Source organism: Sciurus carolinensis, chromosome 8, assembly GCF_902686445.1.
Source record: "Sciurus carolinensis chromosome 8, mSciCar1.2, whole genome shotgun sequence".
Lineage (NCBI taxonomy): Eukaryota > Metazoa > Chordata > Mammalia > Rodentia > Sciuridae > Sciurus > Sciurus carolinensis.
The window spans coordinates 118,453,484-118,479,708 of NC_062220.1; the positions used below are offsets into that span (position 1 = coordinate 118,453,484).

At 39.7% G+C, this 26,225-nt stretch overlaps 2 protein-coding genes and 1 pseudogene across 6 annotated transcripts in view; all 3 read left to right on the plus strand.

Moving 5' to 3' along the window:
- The window catches only part of LOC124991706 (immunoglobulin lambda-1 light chain-like), a 1,192,366-nt gene that overhangs the window by 166,184 nt on the left and 999,957 nt on the right, over window positions 1–26,225 (plus strand). The window lies entirely within an intron of this gene.
- Window positions 1–26,225, plus strand: part of LOC124991707 (immunoglobulin lambda-1 light chain-like) — a 1,154,667-nt gene that overhangs the window by 124,026 nt on the left and 1,004,416 nt on the right. Inside the window, exons 1-2 of one of the 4 annotated variants that reach the window (XM_047562453.1) lie at window positions 7,187–7,256; window positions 7,605–7,902. The exons of 1 other annotated variant lie outside the window; for it this stretch is intronic. In XM_047562453.1, coding sequence (XP_047418409.1) covers window positions 7,211–7,256; window positions 7,605–7,902 — 344 coding nt within the window. In that variant the 5' untranslated portion in view covers window positions 7,187–7,210. Of the gene's footprint in view, window positions 1–7,186; window positions 7,257–7,604; window positions 7,903–26,225 lie in introns of those variants that run through there. 2 more of the 4 variants (XM_047562456.1, XM_047562460.1) reach the window with 2 other exon arrangements.
- Window positions 8,268–14,879, plus strand: LOC124990488 (probable RNA polymerase II nuclear localization protein SLC7A6OS; annotated as a pseudogene).

Genomic DNA, 26,225 nt, shown 5'->3' on the forward strand with positions numbered 1-26,225 from the left:
TGAGTTCACTCCTAGAAGAAGAAGAACAGGTCTTTCTTCCCTCTGCTGTGACTGCTGTCTGTGGGGCAGAATGTCCTGGAGCCTGAGTTTTGAAAATTGACTGTCAGAAAACAGGAAACAAAACATGATTTCTCAGTCCTATTCTGAGCCTCAGGAGTCACATTTCTCAGGATGCAATACTAAACATTGGGTTTGTCCTATATCATAAGGAGACCCTTTCATTGCTAGGACTTTTGGAGTCCAATTCATGGAGAAAAAAAAACAAGCAGACAGATCACCCTTGATAAATGGCATCTCAGTGTCCTGTCTCCTTATCTTCTCTTCTACGACCTTTATTTCAGGGTTCAAAATACAGGTGTGCCAGCATTCTGGGCAGATTTTCATTTTTAACTGCATTGATAGTGAGACAAACAGGAGAATATATGTGTACTGCATCTTACTTGCCAAAAAATAATGCTCATACTATTTCCAATATAGAAATTAAATTAGTATAAGACAAATAATTTGAAAATACAGAGACTAAAGATTATTTCTTAAATATTCATGAGAAACATAAGGAAGAAACATTTTCATAGTGGTTCCATTTCTCCTATGTTCAAATTTCAGAGTCAGTTTTATCAAGGACAGGGGAAGGCAAAAAATGTAGTAAAACACAACTTTGTGACTCATCAAATCAGAGAAAAATTGGAATGAATTTTAAGAGAAATATGAAGTTTGCCAGGAAACCGTAGGATTGTTGCATGGATACAGATGCCTTATTTTCATGCCTTCCCTTTGTTCACTCATTTCTCCATAGTTACCCCACATAAGAAATGCCATTAATAACGTTCATTTCAGAATTCTATATCAGAGAGTTGTCCAGATGTTCAGATGTTTATATTGTGATCACACAATTTGCTTCACATGAAAACAGCTGTACATCTCAAATTAGTTTACTTTAAGAATGAAGTTTCCTCTTGCTGTAATTGAGAAGGCCTGTCAGGACGGCTTTCTTTAGTTGGGCATGGTGGCACACACCTGCCATTCCATTGGCTCAGAAACCTGAGACAAGAGGATCAGGAGCAGAACTCTAGCCTCAGCCACTTAGGAAAGCCATAAATTACTTAATGAGATCCTGTCTTAAAACAAAATATAAAAATGGTGGAGGATGTCACTCAGTGGTTAAGCACCCCTTCGGTTCCATCACTAGTATGAAAAAAAATTATATCCTTTCAGACAAATGATACAGTCAGGAATAATGGTGGGCACTTCTAGTCCTAATGCTTGGCAGGCTGAATCCAGAGGATTTCTTGAGCCCGGAAGTTCAAGGTCAGCATGGGAAAAACAATACCCCATGTCAAGTACACAAACACACACACATACACATGTGCACACACAAACACAATATGACTCCCAGCCTAAATCTCTGCAGTGTATGTTTTAGCTAAATGAACTCAAGAAGGACATTTATTTCAATTCCACCTTATTGTAGCCTCTGGTCAAGTCATCTTTGCTGTTTCTATCCAACATATAGTCAATAAAATAGAGGAAGCACCAAACACATACTTACAGAGATGTTGCACTACTTCACATCATTGTCTGAATTTGTTTTAGGATACAAATGAATGTGGATATTTTTCAAGAACAATCCAGCCACCGTATAAGAGAACTAGGCTCAAGATTCCATAAGACTAACAAAGAGAGGCAGACAGTTTGAGAATTACACAGAGTACAATTTCTTGGGGAACTTACTGACAGTGAGTTCCTAGGTAAGAGCAAGTACCAGTAGACTCCTCCTGTTATCCATCAGTGCATGTCAGTAACACCTGGATAGAAAATATTTCATAGCCAGGAATTGTGTGAGAGGAGTCATGTCTGGATCTACCTTTAACCACAGCACTGGGGTCCACTTGATCATACCACAGCCTTTGTGGTTGCAAATATAATCACAATTCCTGTGTTAGGACACACTTCCAATGCCACTTTCATGCCAAGCACCTTGATTCATTTCTCCATTCATCCGTTGAGGGGCATCTAGGTTGGTTCCACCATCTAGCTATGGTGAATTGAGCTGCTATAAACATTGAGGTGTCTGCATTAATGTAGTGTGCTAATTTTAAGTCCTTTGAGTATAAACCCAGGAGTGATTTAACTGGGTCAAAAGGTGAGTCTATTCCAAGTTTTCTGGTGATTCTCCACACTGCTTTCCAGAGTAGCTGCACCAATTTTCAACTCCACTAGCAATATATGAGTGTGCCTTTTTCTTCACATCCATGCCAACATCTATTATTGTTTGTGTTCTGATAATACCCATTCTAATTGAAGTAAGCTGAAATCTTAGAGTTGTTTGAATTTGCATTTCTCTAATTCATAGAGAGGTTGAACACTTTTTCATATATGTTTCAATTGTTGTTTATCTTCTTCTGTAAATTGTCCACTTCCTTTGTCCATTTACTGATTGGTTTTTTTGTATTTCAAGTGTAGTTTTGTATGTTCTTTATAAATTTTGGAGATTAGTGACATTTTTAAAAAGAAAAAAAAATCTTCTAAATACACCTTCCAGACTTGCATATAAACTGATGCCTAATTTGTGGAAGTGTTAGACTACACAGGAAAAAAAAAACAAGCCCATATCATTTACTGCAAAAACTCTCAGTGATAATTAGATTTGCCTTTTATGCTTAAAGTTCCCAAGCTATCAATAGATGACATTTGTGAACAAAACCATAGAGCCTAAGTGATAAATCAAGGACAGATCTGGGTTAAATATCCATGAAATGACAGCTACAGTTGTTTCTAATCTGAAAATATGGTCTTTGGGAATGGTACAGGGAGCTGGACACACTTCCAATAGTCTGCTATGTCCACGTTGAGTGTAGAAATGCCCCTTTCAGGCAGCTGAGTAGTCACAGAATGAAGCCCTGTGCTTCAAGACCCATAATTTTGCTTCGGGATTATTCCACCCCCTTTCCCAGCATAAAATAACACTTGTACCTCTAGGGGAGGTAATTATTAGGAGTCTAAAATTTCTGCTCTTCTTCTTCTCCCAGGGTGAGCAGGCAATAGTCACTCCCTTTCTCAGCACAGTTTCTTTTCCTTCCTATGAAGTACACTGCCTATATTCTTTACCCCTAGGTCAGAAAATCTGTAGCTTGTCAAGGAAAACATTGCTGTGTCACTCACCAGGCAGTAGAGGACATTCAACATCTGTCCCAGGACAGGAGGCACAGGCTGTAACTTAAGTTCCCACCTGGATGCATGGTAGGTTCAGGGTAGAGGAGAGGAACCAGCAACCACCCTCTGAGTGTATCAAGTCCCAGGTAAGCAGGACAGTGACTGGAGGAACCCACTGTGCCCCATCTACCTCTCCCTGTGCTTGAGGATCAAAATGTGCTACCCAGATGCCATAGAACTGAGTTTATTACCTGGGAATTTGCTCATCAACTGCTCTGATTGTGCATTTGTCCTGCCCTCAAAACCCTCCTTAGGATATAATATTATGTTGGACCACAAAGATTCAGTCCTTGTCCTCTCACATTGCCACTTTCTTCCCCCTTCATCCCACATTCCACGCACACTTTTCCCACACTTCCAAAACTGCATTGTCCACACATTTGTGCTGTGATTTGTTTCTCACCAGTCCTGATGGCAGCAGCAGGGAGACATCTGCAGGAAGATTACCAGCCCCATGTTATATCCAAGGCTTCCTGTTGATTTCTATAATCACCGTATTAATAATCTGCCTATCATTGTCCCTCCATGGTACTTTCACTAACATTGTTTTACCTAATTGATAGATTTGTGCTCATTAATTCCCAAGTGGGTCCCAGATTTTTTTTAATGCGAGAACACGTGCATGAAAACAGTTTCATGAGCACATGGAGGCTCTTCCAAGAAAACAAGTCTGAGCTATAACATTTCCTCTTTCTCAGTACCCACCAATTCATTGTGATATCTGGGGTCATTTTCAGCTTCTGTTCCAAACTCCATCCCATGTTAACCCTACATTTTTTTTGTTTTTCTTAAGCCCCAGGAGGATTTTTGGAGCTCTATCCATGGCACCCATATTTAAGGGGAAAAACAATGCAAAAAACAATGTATTTCTCTCCCTCACAAATATAGATTTGCACTGACAAGGAACTGTATTGAACTGAGCACTCCCTGCCATGGCTGTGCATTGCAGTGCATGGTCAATACTGGGTGCTTGGGATTTGAAAAAAGGTGTTTGAATTTAGAATAAACAGGGGTACAACACACAAGGCTCTGGTAGGTGGGACAGTTTACTAGTCTGAAAACTAGGTATGTCCAAGCACAGACTCAATCAGAAGATGGAAACTCCTACAAGAAAGGGTGTATCATCTTTCTTCTGAATTCCCAGGATGAAACCTAATGGAAACTACATTGGGTCTGAATAAGCATTGGTGGAAAATGGTCTCCTGTCTGTTTCTGTTTTTTCTGGAGCCATCACTCACCCAAGGTGATTCTGCTCCTGCACCTGACTCTAGGAGGGGTCAATTCCTGAATCTGGTGTCACCCACCACCAGGCTCTGGAACCATTTCCATGATATTCACCACCCTTGAAAAATAGGAAGAGATAACTCAGGTGGTCTTTGAACCTCCTCTTCCTAATGCATCTGTCCATATTTTCCTGTGTAATCTGAGCCTATCTTTTCTGGTCAAGAGACTGATCTCAATATTTCCTGGTCATGAGACTGATCACATTCACACGACGAAGATGAAATTCCTCCCTTGACCAGAGTTGAAGAAATCCTGGGCCTGAGAGGTAGGTCCTGTCTGAATCTGCACCTGAAACAAGAATGCCCTGAACATGCAGCAGCCAGTGTGGACTGGCCACCAGGGGGCAGTGGAGAACCACCTAACACAACCACTTAGGCATGGGCTGGGTGTGGACTTCAGGATTCTGACTTGCTTCCCGGGGTGACTGCACCAATTTGAAACTCCACCACCAAAGTAAAAGTGTGCCTTTTCCCCCACATCCACATGAACATCTATTATAGTGTTCTTGATAATAGCCACTCTAATTGAAGTAAGATGAAATCTTAGAGTTGTTCTAGTTTGCATTTCTCTAATTACCAGAGATCCAGAGATGTAGAACATATTTTCAATTATTTATTAACTGCCTATATATCTTCTTCTATAAATTTTCTGTCCAGTTCCTTGGCCCATTTATCGGTTGGGTTCTTTGTATGTCTGCTGTAAAGTTTGGTAACTTCTTTATAAATTTTGGAGATTAGTGCTCCATCTGAAGTGCGTGTGGAAAAGATTTTCTCCCACTCTGTAGGCTCTCTTTTCACATTAGTGATTGTATCTGTTGCTGAGAAAAAGCTTTTTAGTTCGAATCCATTCCATTTATTGATTCTTGCTTTCCGTTCTTGTGCTTTGGGAGTCCTGTTAAGGATGTGTGATCCTAAGCCAACTTGGTGAAGATTTGGGCCTACTTTGTCTTCTGTTTGGTGCAGGGTCTCTGGGCCAATTCCTAAGTCCATGATCCATTTTGGGTTGATTTTTGTGCAGGGTGCATTTGTGCATTACTGCATATGGATTTCCAGTTTTGTCAACACCATTTGTTGAACCGGCTCTCTTTTCTACCCCACCTTTTGACACAGTTATCCCACTACTCAAAGGATTTGAAACTGGCATACTACAGCAGTGCAGTCACATCAATATTTTTAGTGGCTCAATTCACAATAGTTAAATTATGGAACCAACCTAGATGCCCTTCAACAGATGAATGGATAAAGAAATGTGGTAAATATACACAATGGAATATTATTCAGCCATAAAAAAGAATAATATTAGGGCATTTGCAGATAAATGGATGGAATTGGAAAATATCATGCAAATTCAAATAACTCAATCCCAAAAATCCTAAGGCTGAGTGTCTTCCCTGATAACTGGATGATGATATATAATGGGGGTGGAGGATAGGGTGTGAGAGAGGAATGGAGGAACTTTAGTTACATAGAGGGAAATGAGAGAGTGGAGGGGCAGGGGTATGAAAAATGGTAGAATGAGACAGACATCATTACACTATGTACATGTCTGATTACACTAAGAGTAGGAATCTACATCATGCACAGCTATAGAAATGAAAAGATGTATGCCATTTGTGTACAATAAATCAAAATACAGTTGGTAAAACTAAAAGAAATAATAAAAAAGTAAGATTCAAATATGCAAACGTGTTCTGACCTCAACCTGAGATCTAGAGGAAAAGGTGTCATTTTCCTACAAAATCATGTTTGAAACAAGTAAAAATTCAGGTCTCCATTTCTCTCACATCTTGCTCTTGAAGAATTTTCCTCTGTGTTAGGCATTTACACAGGAAATCTTCCTGCTTTTCCTGAAACCTCCTTTTCCCACACCTAACTGATCTCATTGAACCAATGTCTGAATCTGTTAAGTATTTCTCAAATACCAGATCTCAAATTGGCAGAGAGTTTTCACAAGCAGGAGGATTAGTGACCATGGAATGAGACCTGGAGAACACACTGAATGATATTTGTCCAGTATTGTCATTAACATTAATGTACATATTCTTTGATGTCTGTGTCTCCCAGCTCTGACCTTTGTAGAATGCCCCTGTTGATATGGCATAGGTCCAGGAATCCTCAGGCCACCATTCATTCTGAAACTCTCTAACCATCAGTAGAATTGCAGCATAGGAGTTGAACCTGCCCAGAACATGCTGGAGATAGGAGACAGAGCATCCAAGATCTGAATGAGGCATTCTCACCAGGGACTGAGAGACATAGCACCTCATTTGCTCTTTAAGATACAAGGAATACTCAGAGGAATTTGGTTGACCCACACAGCATAGGAGCTGTATTAGGACAGGATCCAATAGTTGGCAAAACCTCCTATATTCAACCATATACTTGGTTCAGATTACAAAGACAGACTCATCTTTCTATAACCAGCCCAGTTCATATTCAAGGCTAGAAAACAGCTTGGGAGGGAGACATGGTCTAGCAGTCAGGACCAGCAAGTTAAGGAGCCTTCTGTGGGCTGAGGGTGTTTCTTCAGGGCTGCCCCTTCCCTCTCAGTGTCCCTGGGGATGAGCCCTGCTCTGAACACCCCAGTGCTTCCTCCAGTAGCAGCCCTGACCTGGGTTGATTTGCATAATGAGCAGCTCTCCCCAACAAGAAAATAAGAGACCCCTTGGGGAACACACACCAGCCTGGGACTCAAGAAGCAGCCACAGGACACCATGACCTGGACAGCCCTTCTCCTCAGCCTCCTGGCTCATTGCACAGGTGCTGCCTGAATATACAACACAGCCCAAGGCTCCAGGTTAAAAACCTGTCCATAATTCTGAGCCCAGCAGGGCTTTATCAGTGGTGACCAGGATGCTCAGGAACCTGCTGCAGGATGACTTTGCACTAAAATTTCAAAACTGTGCTCTCTCTTGTGTGAGCATGAGCAGTGAAGGGGAGGGGTTTGGTCATGGATTCACATCTCCATTCCCCAGTCAGACTCAGAGGCACTATGGTTGATTTTGATGCCAGGGCATGCCCTTGGGCCCACAGTTCCCTGAAGCTCTTCCAAGCCAGAGGAGGATTTCCTCACCATTATTACCCCTGTCTTGTTTTATTTCCCTACAGTATCTGTAGCCTCTTATGTGCTGACTCAGCCACCCTCAGTATCGGTGACCCCAGGACAGACGGCCAGAATCACCTGTGAAGGCAACAACATTGGAAGTAAAAATGCATACTGGTACCAGCAGAAGCCACAACAGGCCCCTGTGCTGGTCATCTATGAAGATAGCAAACGTCCCTCTGGGATCCCAGACCGATTCTCTGGCTCCAACTCTGGGAACACAGCCACCCTGACCATCAGTGGGGCCCAGGCTGGAGATGAGGCTGACTATTACTGTCAGGTGTGGGATAGCAGCAGTAAAGCTCACAGTGACACAGGCAGACAGGGAAGTGAGACAAAAACCTGCCACCAGCCTGGTACTCATGGCCCCTCCCTGCCCTTGTCAACCTCAGAGACAACAGAGAACTTGACAAGTAGAATGGAGGAAGTCTCTACTCCCACCCCTGATCCCACTTTCCTGAGAGAAAAGGGGAAGGTTCCTGTATCTCTCCAGGATCATTTGACTCCTTTTGATTCCTTTGGAACCTGAGCAAGTGATTTTATCGACTTGAACTGCCAACTTCCAAAGGCCACAGCAAGACTTTACTTACACAAAATTGAGTCTTAGTATTAAGGAGAATTTCACTGTGGCAGGACCTTATCTATGGTTAAGAAGCTAGAGGACAGGGATGGTTCTAGAGTTGGAGAATGTGTCCTGGGGAGGTCTAAGGTAGGTCCCTCAGGGAAGGATTTGATGAATATTCATGTAACCAGCAGTGTACTAGGTACGGGTGTCCGCACTAGGAATGGGATTCTTGTTGTGGAAGTTGATTAGCAAAATTTTATTTGATAAGCTCACTGTTTACCCAGGTCATAACTATTTCTTCAGTTAACCCAGTTGTTTACCTGGGAAATCTGTTTTCAGGAATGTCCCAAAGCAAAGATTACATTTACAACTCCTCCTCCTGAACACAAGTGTCCTGGGTCCAAGAGTGAATCTGACACTAGTGGATTCAATCCTCAGCCGCAAGGAACACTCCCTGCAGGATGACAGTGAACACTAGAGAGGGGAGCATGTGACATTCCCAGAGGAAAGCAGACACACAGTGTTGGAAGCCACTAATGAACTGTGGGCCGGTCCAAGCCAACTGTAAGAGGAAGTCTGCCCCTGGGAGAACTCTCTGTGTAATCTCAGGGATCTCCTTTTCCTCTATACAATCCATCTTTCCTCCAATCTTGTCTCCCTCCCACCCCCCATTATTTATCATCATCCACTTATCAGAGAGATCATTCAGCCTTTGGTTTTTGGGGATTGGCTTATCTCTGTTAGCATGATGTTCTCCACCTGCATCCATTTACTTGCAAACGCCATAATTTTATTCTTCTTTATGGCTGAGTAATATTCCATTGTGTATATATACCAAATTTTCTTTATCCATTCTTCTGTTGAAGGGCATCTAGGTTGGATCCACAATCTAGTTATTTTGAATTCAGCAACTGTGAATATTGATGTGGCTGCATCACTGTAGTATGCTGATTTTAAGTCCTTTGGGTATAGGCCAAGAAGTGGGACAACTGGGTCAAATGGTGGTTGCATTCCAAGTTTTTTAAGGAATCTCCACACTGCTTTCCAGAGTGGCTACACTAATTTGCAACCCCACCAGCAATGTATGATTGTACCGTTTCCCCACCCTTACCAACACCTAATGTTGCTTGTATTCTTGATAATAGCCATTCTAATTGGGATGAGATGAAATCTTAGGGTAATTTGTAATTTGCATTTCTCATGTATCTATTGATTGCTTGTAGATCATCTGTGATGTGTCTGCTCATTTCCTAGCCCATTTGTTGATTGTGTTATTTGTATACTTGGTATAAATTTTTTTGGGTTCTTTATAGATTCTGGAGATTAGTGCTCCATCTAAAATATGTGTGGCAAAGATTTTCTCCCACTCTGTAGGCTCTCTCTTTACATTGCTGATAGTTTGCTGAGAAAAAAGCTTATTAGTTTAAATTTATCCCAATTATTGATTCCTGCTTTTATTTCTTGTGCTTTGGGAGTCATGTTAAGGAAGTCTGATCCTAAGCTAACATTTTGAAGATTTGGACCTACTTTTTCTTCTATAAGGTGCTGGGTCTCTGGTCTTATTCCTAGGTCCTTGATCCATTTTGAGTTGAGTTTGTGCAGGGTGAGAGATAGGGGTTTAGTTTCATTTTGCTGCATATGGATTTCCAGTTTTCCCAGCACTATGTATTGAAGGGTCTATCTTTTCTGCATTGTATGTTTTTGGCACCTTTGCTAGTATGAGATAAGTGTACTTATGTGGGTTTGTCTCTGTTCTTCTATTTTGTACCATTGGTCTACCTTCCTATTTTGGTGTCAATATCATACCGTTTTTGTTATTATTGCTCTATAGTATCATTGAAGTTCTGGTATTGCAATACCCCCTGTTTCACTCTTGCTGCTAAGGATTGCTTTAGCTATTCTGGGTCTCTTATTCTTCCTAGTGAATTTCATGATTGCTAGCTGTGTTTCTTTGAGTTACATCATTGGAATTTTAATTGGAATTGTCCTGAATTTGTATAGTTCTTGTGGTAGTATGACCATTTCAACAATATTAATTCTGCCTAAAGAACATGGGAGATCTTTCCATCTTCTAAGGTTTTCTTGAATTTCTTTCTTTAGTGTTCTGTAGTTCTCATTGTAGAGGTCTTTCACCTCTTTTGTTATATTGGTTCCCAAGTATTTTTTTTGAGGTTATTGTGAATGGGGTATTTTTTCTAAATTCTGTTTCAGTGAGTTCACCACTTTTCACAAATAAAAATGCATTAGCATTATGAGTGTTGATTTTATATCTTGCTAGTTTACTGAATTCATTTATGAGTTCTAGAAGTTTTCTGGTGGAATTTTTTTGGCCCCCCTAAATATAGAATCATGTCATCAGCAAATAGGTATTGTTTGAGTTCTTCTTTTCCTATTCATATTCCTTTAATTACTTTGGTTTGTCTAATTGCTCTGGCTAGAGTTTCAAGGATGATGTTGAATAGAACTGGTGAAAAAGGGCATTCCTGCCTTCTTTCGGTTACAGGGGGAATGCTTTCAGTTTTTCTCCATGTAGAATGATGTCGGCCATGGGCTTAGCATAGATAACCTTTATGATGTTGAGGAATGTTCCTACTATCCCTATTTTTTCTAGTGTTTTGTGCATGAAGGGATGCTGTATTTTATCAAATCCTTTTTCTGCATCTATTGAAATAATCATATTATTCTTTACTTTAAGTCTGTTAATGTGGTGAATTACATTTATAGATTTCCAGATGTTGAAACAACCTTTTATCCCTGGAATAAAACCCACTTGATGGTGGTGCACTATCTTTTTAATGTTTTTAATGCAATTTGGTAAAATTTTGTTAAGAATTTTGCATCTATGTTCATTAAGGATATTGGTCTGAAATTTTCTTTCCTGGATGGGTCTCTGACTGATTTTGGTATCAGGGTGATATTAACTTCATAGAATGAGTTTGGAAGGGCCCTGTCCTCTTCTATTTCTTGGAATACTTCGTGGAGTATTGGAATGAGCTCTCCTTTGAAGGTCTTGTAGAACTCGGGTGAGAGTCCATCTGGTTCCAGACTTTTCTTTGTTGGTAGTCTTTTGAGGACTTCTATTTCATTGCATGAAATTCATCTATTTAAATTTTGTATATCCTCCTCTTTCAGTTTGGGTGGATCATATGTCTCTAGAAACCTGTTGATGTCTTAGTGATTTTCTATTTTGTTGGAAAATAGCATCTGTTTTGTATTTCAATAGTGTCTGTTGTGATATTTCCTTTTTTATCCTGAATTCTAGTAATTTGAATTTTCTCTCTCCTTCTATTGGTTAGTGTGTCGAAGGGTAAATCAATTTTGTTTATTTTTTCAAAGAACCAACTTTTTATTTGGCAAATTTTTTCAATTGTTTCTTTTGTTTTGATTTCATTGATTTCAGCTCTAATTTTTATTATTCCCTGTCTTCCACTACTTTTGGTGTTGATCTGTTCTTTTTCTAGGACTTTGAGCTGTATTGTTAGGTCATTTATTTGTTGAGTTTTTCTTTTTTTATTGAATGTGCTCCATGCAATGAATTTTCCTCTTAAGTATTTGTACTTGTACTATAGGCTTATAATCATAGTGTCCCAGAGATTTTGATATGTTGTATCTTTTTTCTCATTTACCTCTAAGAATTTTTTTGTTTCCCCCCCACCCCCTCCGATGTCTTCTGTTATCCATATATCATTCAATAGTGTATTATTTAATTCTAGGTGTTGGAGTAATTTCTGTTTTTGATTTTGTCATTGATTTCTAATTTCATTCCATTATGATCTGATAGAACACAAAGTAGTATCTCTATCTTTTTGTATGTTCTAAGAGTATCTTTGTGACATAACATATGGTCTATTTTAGAGAAGGATCCGTGTGCTGCTGAGAAGAAAGTGTACTTGATCATTGATGAATTGAATATTCTATATATGTCTGTTAAGTCTAAATTATCAATTGTGTTATTGAGATCTATGGTTTCTTTGTTCCCATTTGATTGGAAGATCTGCCCAGTGGTGAGAGAGTTGTGTTGAGGTCACCTAGTATTACTGTGTTGTGGTCTATTTTGTTCCTGGCACTGAGAAGGATTTTTATGAAGTACATGGATGAGCCATTGTTTGGGGATAGATATTTATGATTGTTATGTCTTGCTGATTTATGGCTCCCTTAAGAGTATGAAATATCCTTCTTTATCCCTTCTAACTAATTTTGACTTGAAGTCTGCTTTATCTCATATATGGATGGATAGCCCTGCTTTTTTACTGAGTCCATATGCATGGTATGTTTGTTCCCATCCTTTGACCTTTAGTCTATTGGTATCTTTTTCTATGAGATGAGTCTCTTGAAGGCAGCATATTGTTGGGTCTTTCATTTTAATTCAATCTCCCAGTCTATGTCTTTTGATTGATGAGTTCAGGCCATTAACATTCAGGAATACTATTGAGATATGATTTGTATTCCAATCAATTTGGCTTATTTTGGTTTTTAACTTGACTTGATTTTTCCTTTATTTGGCTATTCCTTTAGGGTAGTTCCTCCCTATGCTGACTTACATCATTCTTTTTCATTTCTTCCTCATGGAATATTTTGATGAGAATGTTCTGTAGTGCCAACTTTCTATTTATAAATTCCTTTAGTTTTTCTTTATCATGGAATGATTTTATTTTGTCTTCAAATGTGAATGTAAGTTTTGCTATGTATAAGAGAATTGGTTGGCATCCATTTTCTTTCAGAGCTTTTAAAATGCTTGAACTTTTGTACAAATACTTAAAAATTTGTACAAGTACAAGTGCCAGGCCCTTCTCGCTTTTAGGGTCTGGATTGAGAAATCTGCTGATATCCGTATTGGTTTCCACTTGAATGTAATTTGATTCTTTTCTCTCGCAGCCTTTAAAATTCTATCTTTATTTTGTATGTTAGCTATTTTCATTATAATGTGCCTTGGTGTTGGTCTGTTGTAATTGTGTGTATTCGTTTTCCTATAAACCTCTTTTATTTGATTTTCCATTTCATTCTTCAGATGTGGGAAATTTTCTGATATTATTTCATTGAATAGGTTGTTCATTCCTTTGGTTTATATCTCTGTGCCTGCCTCGATCCCAATATTTCTTAAATTTGGTCTTTTCATGATATCCCATAATTCTTGTAGATTCTGTTCATGATTTCTTACCATCTTCTCTGTTTGGTCAACATTGTTTTCAAGATTAAATATTTTTTCTTCAATGTCTGAGATTCTGTCTTCCAGATGTTTTAGCCTATTTGTTATGCTTTCTATGCAGTTTTCAATTTGGTTTATTGCTTTCTTCATTTCAAGAATTTCTGTTTGGTTTTATTTTCAGAATCTCTATCTCTTTATTGAAATGACCCTTTGCTTCATGCATCTGCTCTTTTAACTGTTGATTGGTGCAATCATTCAATACCTGCATTTGCTGTCTTATCTCATCATCTGCTTCTGTGATCACTTCAATATGTACATTCTGAAATCCCTTTCTGACATTTCTTCCACCATGCTGTCATTGGATTCTATTGATGTAGCATCTAGGATTATTTTGGACACTTTCTTCCCTTGTTTTCACATATTGCTTATATATGTTGCCTTCTAGGAGTTCAAATCTGAGGTATTAGAATTTTCCACCTATAAACTTAGAGTGTCCCTGCAGATTTCCAGTAATTCACCTTGAAGTGAGAGATCTATATTAGCAGCCCACCACACAAACAATATGTATCCTTAACTCAAATAGTTCCTTTTAAAGATATTAACCATATTGTCTTAATAAACAGAGATTATGAGTGCTTCACGACCTCTGCTGTGGAAGCAGGACCGCAGTGCTCCCGGTAAAGTGGAAGTGCATGGCAGAGCCAGCGGAGGCTCTTGTGCTTGCTCATAAGTGCCTCCAGAGCAGCGTGGTCCAGTCGGCTGCTGGAGGGTCTGGAGAGAGTGTCGGAGAATAATGTCTTCTTGTTGGTGGCCACCATGCACTCACAGGAGGACCGAGTCCAGCAGCTCTTGCAGGCTGCTCGGTTCCCTTCCCAGGGCAGCCAGCAGCATTTCTGCTGTGATCTCTGCACCTCAGCTCTCTTAGTCCGGAAAGAGGATCACAACATGTGGTTTCTGGCCACCAATCTTCAGGGACCCCCCAGCAGCCCCAAGTCAGAGTACGTGCCAGAAACTCCAGAAGCTGCTGGGGACGCAGACTTTCGGGACCTAGTCCTGAGGAGGACCTAGTCCATGAGGAGGAAGACCCAGAGGTCACCAACACAGACTCCTGCAAAACATCTGACCCAGGTGTGGTCCTCTGCAATTCTGTAGAGTTGATCTGTGAGAGGTTGACTGCATCTGAGGATGGACTAGAAGTCGGGCAGCAAGAGGAACAAATGTACAATGACTATGTGTATGACATTTACTACTTGGAGATGGCCACGCGAGGATGATTTGAGAACATCCTCTCTGTGCAGCCCTACAGCCAGGAGTGGGACCTGGTAAATGATGATCAACAACGAGAAGACATTTATGAAGATGAAAATGATGAGAACAGTGAGACTAACTGGCACAGTGAGTACCCAGAGGAGAACAGTGATGATGATGAAGATTCCAGAGACTGATGAATATAACAGCCTCAACGAGGTGGAAAGAGGCAGCAGCGGACAACAGGTATAGATCAAGTACCCTCTGGATGTACAGAAGGAGTTTGGCTATGACAATGCCCACGAACTGGATTCAGATTGATGGTCTTGTGATAATCCATGATGTTCTACCATGGGTCTTTGAGGGCTCTGAATGGTGTCAACTGTTCTAGTGACATGTTCTTATGATTCCTAAGTGAAGATGTGGAAGGCAAAAAGCATAGCCAAGAGTACCACACCAGCACACTGAAAATTTAAGGGAGTACGTCTTTTCTACTCACACGAGGCTCCTTGACCTCAGTCAAAAGTGACCAGCAGCCTTTTGAAAAAAATGGAAGTTCCTTTCACTTCCTGGCCCAGGCAGTTTTCCTGGTATTCCAGGTCTCCCACGAAGCAGAAGGAGAGGAGAGGCACCTGTTTCAGTAGAAGTAAAATTCTGCTTTCCTCTACCCCCAGGCTGCCTACCTGCACTAAAAGCCTGCTCTCTTGGATAGAAGGATCTAGAAGGGCTACGGTGGGTCCCTTGCAGGGGCACAACCTGATTTTAACAGCTATTAGGGCAGGATGTGGAATCTGAACTGTGGGAGGTTTTATTTAACAGCTCTCTCTCCTCCCTGCTTCAGACTTAGATAATGGTTGTAAAGATTGCCATCATCTTTTGGCAGTGGTGCCAAGGAACAATACGTATGAATGTGATATTGTTTAATAAGACTAACTTTTAACATGGAATAAAGAGATTATGGTACAATTATTATCTACAGCTTAGACAACAGGTTTGGGATAAGGACCATGATTTCTAAATGTGGACAAAGAGGATGATGAGGGGTATAGGATACAATGATAATATTAGAAGTGTATCTATAGAGGTACTCTGTCATAGGAGTAGTGAAAGTGGAATTAAAAGAAATTGGTTTTTAGCATGAGAAAAGGGAGAGTGTCCAAGAAGAGACACAGAGGAAAGTAGAGAGGATAAGGAAAATATTAATACAAGAAAAGAAAAGTAGGAACAATAGTAGGTATAATAGGAATAATTATAATATTACAACTAATAAAAAAATTCTAAAATAAAACTATACAGTACTGATCAAACTTCCTAGTCTTCAGTAACCTGATGTTTTGGAATAAGTTGATAATGCAGTGACCCAGAAATGATGCAGCCCCTTAAGGGATGGTGACCTCCAGGTGGGGCATAATCCTTGCTAGTGGGTAGAGGCATCTCCAGGTGTTGACAGATGGTCAACCGCAGCACAGGCGATAGATGCGGGCTAGGGCCCTGTTGGTCTGGGCCTGGTTTTCTGGGCCCCCGCTCTCTGGAGGGGAAGTCTTGCCCAGAGGCTCTGGGCTGGGCCTGGATCTCTAATTAGTTGGTTCTTAAACCAGTCTTGCCACTTCCATAAAGAGCCTTGCAGAAACCAGTACACAGATTCCTGGATGGAAAATGACTCCAGAGAGCTGGGTTACACACCCACACTCTCTTTTCTCCATTTCAACATGGAGTGTTGACCATGTAGGAATATCAGAAGGGGGACCTGTTTTCTGATCTTCCTTTGAGAACTTGGTATTGAGAGAAGAAAAATGATTATGATCCCAAAAGCATGGAGTCCTCAGGGTATGAAGGGCTGATCTGCCCAGAAAAACCCTTGGTGTCTGATGACAAGCTCACTCAATAGCACATGTCATTAAGCAATGCCCCCCTGGATCTCAGGTGTGATTACAGAAAAAGTCCACTACATTCCCACTACCAAGGACATATGTTCATGAGCCTCCCTAGTCTAACCAAAGTTCAACCATGTGCTGCACAAAAACACACACATCGGTCATTGAAGAGATAAATTCTGTGTGGAAATGTGCCTCCGTTAGCAGCGCACTGTGGAAAAATGTCTGTGACTTCCAAAATCAGGCTTAGTTGAGCCATCAGATATGGAAATCTGGCTTTCAGATATGGGCAATCATGAGGGAGTGTTTCAGATGACTTGAAGTATGTGGTTCACATGCAGAATGGCTCAAGGACGGAATTTGCATGTCCTGGATGTGTCACATGACCCACTAGAGCAAATGTCCTCCGTAACTCCACCCAATCCAGTTTATCACAAAAGAAACTTCTTCTGGTCCCCTTTTTACCTGAACAACTATAAATAAAGGACAGTGGGGCTCTTCCTATTATTAGAACCATATTAGCATTGTCATGCCCCTGATTCAAAAGAGATCATTATCCTCTGTGATTTTTCCTATTAGAATAATTTCCTTAGGGATTAATTTACAGATAGCCCATCCCTTACTTTCTGTCACCCATGAGGGATATGGACAAAACTTGGGAGTGCACGGCCTCCTGGGTGGGAAAAATGTGACTTTTATGAAACAACAGTCCTCGAAAGAGATCAGAAGCCAGAACAGGTGTGTGACCATGGGATTGCAAAGCCATATTGAGATTTGTACTCTTTACTAAAATGTCTTCTGAAATGCCTAATAATATTCAATCTTGGCTGAATTCTTTATCCAGTCTAACACAAATGGTATTACAAAATTGACCTTCGGGTCATTCAGTTCGTGTAGACATTTTTAAAATTTATTTATTTTTTTCATATCAAAATTTCTGGGACACTATGAAAGCAGTACTTAGAGGAAAATTTATTTCATGGAGCGCATTTAATAAAAGAAGTAAAACTCAAAAAATAAACGACCTAACACTACAGCTCAAAGCCCTAGAAAAAGAAGAACAGACCAACACCAAAAGTAGTAGAAGACAGGAAATATTTAAACGCAGAGCTGAAATCAACGAAATTGAAACAACAGAAACAATACAAAAAATTGACAAAATAAATAGTTGGTTCTATAAACAAAATTGATAAACCTTTAGCCACACTAACAAAGAGAAGACGAGAGAAAACCCAAATCACTAAAATTCAGAATGAACAAGGAAATATCACAACAAACACGATTGAAATACAAAACATAATTAGAAGCTATTTTGAAAATCTATACTCCAACAAAATAGAAAATTTTGAAGACATCAACAGGTTTCTAGAGACATATGAACTGCCTAAACTGAACGAGGAGGACATACACAATTTAAATAGACCAATTTCAAGTAATGAAATAGAAGAGGTCATCAAAAGCCTACCAACAAAGAAAAGTCCAGGACCAGATGGGTTCTCAGCCGAGTTCTACAAAACCTTTAAAGAAGAGCTCATTCCAATACTTCTCAAGTATTCCATGAAATAGAAGAGGAGGGAACCCTCCCAAACTCATTCTATGAAGCCAATATTACCCTGATTCCTAAACCAGACAGAGACACATCGAGGAAAGAAAATTTCTGACCAATATCCTTAATGAACATCGACGCAAAAATTCTCAACAAAATTTTAGCAAGTCGCATACAAAAACATATTAAAAAGATAGTGCAAGTAGGTGTGCAGCACTTCCAGCCAATGGGTGGAGAGCTGCAGGCCCTCGACTTCTTCCCCTTCATTCCCGGTGTCCGCGCCACCTCCGTTGCCTGGGCCGCCGCCTCCGCTCAGGGACAACTGGAATCTTCGTAGAGGAGGCGGCTCAGCACAGCGCTTGGACTCGGAGCAACCACTGAGGCTCCGGGCGGCTGCCTGAGGAGGAGCTGCATGACGAGCTGTTTAGACCCAGAATGACCACTTCTGAACACCGGGGGGGTTGCCCAGAGGAAGAGGAGGAGTGCGGCGGGTCACTTGGTCTAGGAGTGACTGCATCAGAGCCACAGGCGATTGCCAGAGGAGGAGGCAAGTGGTGAGTTGATTGGACTAAAAGCGACCGATCCTGAACACCGGTGGCCTGCCTGGAGGAGCAGCGTGGTGAGTCACCTGGTCTCGGAGCCACCGCTCCTGAACACCCAGGGGGCTACCCCGAGGAGGAGGAGGAGGAGGAACAGGGCGGGTCACTTGGACTTGGAGTGACTGCCTAGGGCTACGGGCGGTTTGCGGGAGGAGGAGACGTGAAGTGAATTGCTTGGGCTCCTAGTGACTGCATTGGAAACCCGGCCGCTGTCTGGAGGAGGAGGTGTGTGGCGAGTCTCTGGGTATCAGAGCTATTGTACGGGGCTCCAGGTGGCGGCTCAGAGGAGGAGCCACATAGCCAGTCAATTAGGTGCAGAGCAGGGTCCCAGGAGCTAGGTGGCTTCTTGCTGGAAGAGCCGCACAGAGACATGCCTAGGGGCGGAGCGAAGTTTCCAGGACTGCAGGCAGATTATCTGGGAGAGGCAGCCTAAGGAGACTCGCCTGCGAAGGGTGAGGCTCCCAGGCCCAGGAGGTAGGTTCGGGCCCCTGGGAACGTTGCAGAGGAAGACAGCCCAGCCCAGGTGGTAGTTGTAGATTGAGGGGAACCTCTAGGAGGGGAACCTCTAGGAGGGGAACTGATCAGCAAGACGTCCCCACCGAGTTAGTCTTCCCGGCCGGGTGAGGTTTTCCCACAGGGACGGTAAAACCAGAGACACAGGCACAAACAGGACTTGCCTCAGACCACAGCCTAGTTCCCCGTTGGATGACCATTGGTCAACAAGTGGAGGCACCTCTGCCCACTAGCAGGGAATATATGCCACCTGAGGGTCACCACCCCTAGAGAGGCAGCTTCTTCATGGAGCTCCGCATTATCAACTTCCTCCAAGACCGCAGGCTACTGAAGGATAAGAGGGGATATACTAGCAATCTTCAGGGACATTATAAGTCGATAGAGGAAATCTGCAATATCTTAATGACCCACTGATTCCTGAACATTATGAGAAAACAAGGGAAGAAAATGCCCCAAATAAATCTAGATGTTACATCAATAAAATCCAACAACAGCATGGCAGAAGAAATGACAGAAAGGGAGTTCAGAATGTACATAATTAAAATGATTAGGGAAGCAAACGATGAGATGAAATAGCAAATGCAGGCATTGAATGATGAGATGAAAGAGCAAATGCAGGCATAGAATGATAGCACCAATCGACAGTTAACAGAGCAAATACAGGAAGCAAAAGATCATTTCAATAAAGAGTTAGAGATATTGAAAAAAAACCAAACAGAAATCCTTGAAATGAAGGAAATAATAAACCAAATGAAGAACTCCATAGAAAGCATAACCAAAAGGATAGAACACCTGGAACACAGAACTTCAGATATTGAAGATAAAATATTTAATCTCGAAAGCAAAGTTGAACAAACAGAGAAGATGGTAAGAAATCATGAACAGAATCTGCAAGAACTATGGGATATCATGAAAAGGCCAAATTTGAGAATTATTGGGATTGAGGAAGGCTTAGAGAAACAAACCAAAGGAATGAATAATCTATTCAATGAAATAATATCAGAAAATTTCCCAAATCTGAAGAATGAAATGGAAAATCAAGTCCAAGAGGCTTATAGGACTCCAAATACACAAAATTACAACAGACCCACACCAAGGCACATTATAATGAAAATACCTAACATACAAAATAAAGACAGAATCTTAAAGGCTGTGAGAGAAAAGAACCAAATTACATTCAGGGGGAAACCAATACGGATATCAGCAGATTTTTCAATCCAGACCCTAAAAGCTAGAAGGGCCTGGAACAACATTTTTCAAGCTCTGAAAGAAAGTGGATGCCAACCAAGAATCTTATACCCAGCAAAACTTACCTTCAAATTTGTCAATGAAATAAAATCATTCCATGATACACAAAAGCTAAAAGAATTTACAAAAAGAAAGCCAGCATTACAGAACATTCTCAGCAAAATATTCCATGAAGAAGAGATAAAAAAACAAAGAAGCATATCAGCAAAGGGAGGAACTACCCTAAAGGAACTGTCAAATAAAGGAGGCACCAAGATGTGTCAAAAAATAAATAAATAAATAAATAAAATTTTAAAAATGAACCAAATGACCGGGAATACAAATCACATCTCAATAATAACCCTGAATGTTAATGGCCTGAATTCATCAATCAAAAGACATAGACTGGCAGATTGGATTAAAGAGAAAGATCCAACAATATGTTGCCTGCAAGAGACTCACCTCATAGAAAGAGATACCCATAGACTAAAGGTGAAAGGATGGGGAAAAACATACCATGCACATGGACTCAGCAAAAAAGCTGGAGTATCCATCCTCATTTCAGATAATGTGGACTTCAAGGCAATGTTAGTCAGAAGGGATAAAGAAGGACATTTCATACTGCTTAAGGGAAGCATAAATAAGCAAGATATAACAATCATAAACATCTATGCCCCAAACAGTGGCTCATCCATGTATGCTAAACAAATCCTGCTCAATTTTAGAAACCAAATAGACCATAACACAATAATACTAGGTGATTTTAACACGCCTCTCTCACCACTGGACAGATCTTCCAAACAAAAATTGAACAAAGAAACCATAGATCTCAATAACACAATCAATAATTTAGACTTAACAGACATTTATAGAATATACCATCCAACCAAGAGAGAATACACTTTCTTCTCAGCAGCACATGGATCCTTCTCTAAAATAGACCATATATTATGCCACAAAGCTAATGTCAGCAAATACAAGAAGATAGAGACACTACCTTGTATTCTATCAGATCATAATGGATTGAAGTTACAAATTAATGAAAGAGTAAAAAACAGAAACTACTCCAACACCTGGAGATTAAACAATATGCTGTTATATGATTAATGGATAACAGAAGATATTAGGAAGGAAATTAAAAAATTCTTAGAGGTAAATGAGAACAAAGAAACATCATATCAAAATCTCTGGGACAGTATGAAAGCAGTACTTATAGGAAGATTTATTTCATGGAGTGCATTTAATAAAAGAAGTAAAACTCAAAAAATAAACAACCTAACACTACAGCTCAAAGCCCTAGAAAAAGAAGAACAGACCAACACCAAAAGTAGTAGAAGACAGGAAATAGTTAAACTCAGAGCTGAAATCAACGAAATTGAAACAACAGAAACAATACAAAAAATTGACAAAATAAATAGTTGGTTCTTTGAAAAAATAAACAAAATTGATAAACCTTTAGCCACACTAACAAAGAGAAGACGAGAGAAAACCCAAATCACTAAAATTTGGAATGAACAAGGAAATATCACAACAGACATGACTGAAATAAAAAACATAATTAGAAGCTATTTTGAAAATCTATACTCCAACAAAATAGAAAATTTTGAAGACATCAACAGGTTTCTAGAGACATATGAATTGCCTAAACTGAACGAGGAGGACATACACAATTTAAATAGACCAATTTCAAGTAATGAAATAGAAGAAGTCATCAAAAGCCTACCAACAAAGAAAAGTCCAGGACCAGATGGGTTCTCAGCCGAGTTCTACAAAACCTTTAAAGAAGAGCTCATTCCAATACTTCTCAAAGTATTCCATAAAATAGAAGAGGAGGGAACCCTCCCAAACTCATTCTATGAAGCCAATATTACCCTGATAACTAAACCAGACAGAGACACATCGAGGAAAGAAAATTTCAGACCAATATCCTTAATGAACATCAACGCAAAAATTCTCAACAAAATTTTAGCAAATCACATACAAAAACATATTCAAAAGATAGTGCACCATGAGCAAGTGGGTTTCATCCCAGGGATGCAAGGTTGGTTCAACATCAGGAAATCAATAAATGTCATTCACCATATCAATAGAATTAAAGTCAAGAATCACATGATTATTTCAATAGATGCAGAAAAAGCATTTGATAAAATACAGCACCCCTTCATGCTCAAAACACTAGAAAAAATAGGGATAGTGGGTACATTCCTTAACATTGTAAAGGCCATCTACGCTAAGCCCATGGCTAATATCATTCTAAATGGTGAAAAACTGAAAGTAATCCCTCTAAAAACTGTAACAAGGCAGTGATGCCCTCTTTCACCACTTCTATTCAATATCGTCCTTGAAACTCTAGCCAGAGCAATTAGACAGACCAAAGAAATTAAAGGGATACGAATAGGAAAAGAAGAACTCAAACTATCCCTATTTGCTGATGATATGATTGTATACTTAGAGGAACCAGGAAATTCCACCAGAAAACTTTTAGATCTCATAAGTGAATTCAGTAAAGTAGCGGGATATAAGATCAATGCACATAAATCTAAGGCATTTTTATATATAAGCGATGAATCTTCAGAAAGAGAAATCAGGAAAACTACCCCATTCACAATAGCTTGGAAAAAAATAAAATACTTGGGAATCAATCTCGCAAAAGAGGTGAAAGACCTCTACAATGAGAACTACAGAACACTAAAGAAAGAAATTAAAGAAAACCTTAGAAGAAGGAAAGATCTCCCATGTTCTTGGATAGGAAGAATTAATATTGTCAAAATGGCCATACTACCAAAAGTGCTATACAGATTCAATGCAACTCCAATTAAAATCCCAATGATGTACCTTACAGAAATGCAGCAGGAAATTATGAAATTCATCTGGAAGAATAAAAAACCCAGAATAGCTAAAGCAATCCTTGGCAGAAAGAGTGAAGCAGGGGGTATTGCAATACCAGATCTTCAACTCTACTACAAAGCAATAGTAACAAAAACGGCATGGTATTGGTACCAAAATAGAAAGGTGGATCAATGGTACAGAATAGAGGACATGGACATGGACACAAACCCAAATAAATACAATTTTCTCATACTAGACAAAGGGGCCAAAAATATGCAATGGAGAAAAGATAGCCTCTTCAACAAATGGTGCTGGGAGAATTGGAAATCCATATGCAACAGAATGAAACTAAACCCATATCTCTCACCATGCACAAAACTAAATTCAAAATGGATTAAGGATCTCAGAATCAGACCAGAGACCTTGCATCTTATAGAAGAAAAAATAGGTCCAGAGCTTCAACATGTCGGCTTAGGACCAGACTTCCTCAACAGGACTCCAATAGCACAAGAAATAAAAGCAAGAATTAATAACTGGGATAGATTCAAACTAAAAAGCTTTCTCTCAGCAAAGGAAACTATCAGCAATGCAAAGAAAGAGCCTACAGAGTGGGAGAAAATCTTTGCCAATCATACTTCAGATAGAGCGCTAATCTCCAGAATCTATAAAGAACTCAAAAAACTCTACACCAAGAATGTAAATAATCCAACTGACAAATGGGCTAAGGAAATGAATAGACACTTCACAGAAGAAGATCTACAAGCAATCAACAAACATATGGAAAAATGTTCAACATCTCTAGTAATAAGAGAAATGCAAATCAAAACCACCCTAAGATTCCATCTCACCCCAATTAGAATGGCGATTATCAAGAATACAAGCAACAACAGGTGTTGGCGAGGATGTGGGGAGAAAGGTACACTCTTACATTGCTGGTGGGGCTGCAAATTAGTGCAGCCACTCTGGAAAGCACCATGGAGACTCCTTAGAAAACTTGGAATGGAACCACCATTTGACCCAGCTATCCCACTCCTTGGCCTATACCCAAAGGACTTAAAATCAGCATATTACAGAGATACAGCCATATCAATGTTCATAGCTTCTCAGTTCACAATAGCCAGATTGTGGAACCAACCTAGATGTCCTTCAATTGATGAATGGATAAAGAAACAATGGTATATATATATAATGGAATATTACTCAGCCATAAAGAATGATAAAATTATGGCATTTGCAGGCAAATGGATGAAACTGGAGAATATCATGCTAAGTGAGATAAACCAATCTCAAAAAAACAAAGGATGAATGATATCGCTAATAAGTGGATGATGACATATAATGGGGGTTGGGAGGGGTTAGTGTTAGGGTTAGAGTTAGGGTTAGGGAGGGGGGCAAGAATGGGGAAAGAAGGACTGTATGGAGGGAAAAGAGGGGTGGGAGGGGTGGGAGGGGTGGGGGGGAAGGGGAAAAATAATAACAGAATGAATCAAACAACATTACCCTATGTAAATTTATGATTACACAAATGGTATGCCTTTACGCCATGTACAAACAGAGAAACAACATGTATCCCATTTGTTTACAATAAAAAAAAAAAAAGAAGTACTGGAAATTCAAAAAAAAAGATAGTGCACCATGATCAAGTGGGTTTCATCCCAGGGATGCAAGGTTGGTTCAACATCAGGAAATCAATAAATGTCATTCACCATATCAATAGAATTAAAGTCAAGAATCACATGATTATTTCAATAGATGCAGAAAAAGCATTTGATAAAATACAGCACCCCTTCATGCTCAAAACACTAGAAATAATAGGGATAGTGGGAACATTCCTTAACATTGTAAAGGCCATCTACGCTAAGCCCATGGCTAATATCATTCTAAATGGTGAAAAACTGAAAGCAATCCCTCTAAAAACTGTAACAAGGCAGTGATGCCCTCTTTCACCACTTCTATTCAATATCGTCCTTGAAACTCTAGCCAGAGCAATTAGACAGACCAAAGAAATTAAAGGGATACGAATAGGAAAAGAACTCAAACTATCCCTATTTGCTGATGATATGATTGTATACTTAGAGGAACCAGGAAATTCCACCAGAAAACTTTTAGATCTCATAAGTGAATTCAGTAAAGTAGCGGGATATAAGATGAATGCACATAAATCTAAGGCATTTTTATATATAAGCGATGAATCTTCAGAAAGAGAAATCAGGAAAACTACCCCATTCACAATAGCTTGGAAAAAAATAAAATACTTGGGAATCAATCTCGCAAAAGAGGTGAAAGACCTCTACAATGAGAACTACAGAACACTAAAGAAAGAAATTAAAGAAAACCTTAGAAGAAGGAAAGATCTCCCATGTTCTTGGATAGGAAGAATTAATATTGTCAAAATGGCCATACTACCAAAAGTGCTATACAGATTCAATGCAACTCCAATTAAAATCCCAATGATGTACCTTACAGAAATACAGCAGGAAATTATGAAATTCCTCTGGAAGAATAAAATCCCAGAATAGCTAAAGCAATCCTTTTTCATTAACTTTTAAATTTTTTTTTTATTTTTACAGAATGTGTTTTGAATCATTGTACACAAATAGGGTACATTTTTTCGTTTCTGTGTTTGTACACAATGTAGATCAAAACAATTCATGTAATGTTACATGTACATGGGTTAATGATGTCTGCCTCATTCCACCATTTTTCATGCCCACTCCCTCTCATTTCCCTCTATGTATTATAAATTTCCTCCATTGTTCTCTCACCATCCACCCCCATTATATATCATCATCCACTTATCAGGGAAAACATTTAGCCTTTGGTTTTTTGGGATTGACTTATTTCACTAAGCATGATATTCTCCAATTCCATCCATTTATCTGCAAATGCCATATTATTCTCCGTTATGGGTTAATAATATTCCATTGTGTATACAAATCAATTTTTCTTTTACATTCATCAGTTGAAGGGCATGTAGGTTGTTTACCCTATCTAGGTATTGTGAATCAAGCTGCTTTAAATGCTGATGTGGCTGCATTAATGTAGTGTGCTAATTTTCAGTCCTTTGGGTATGAACCAA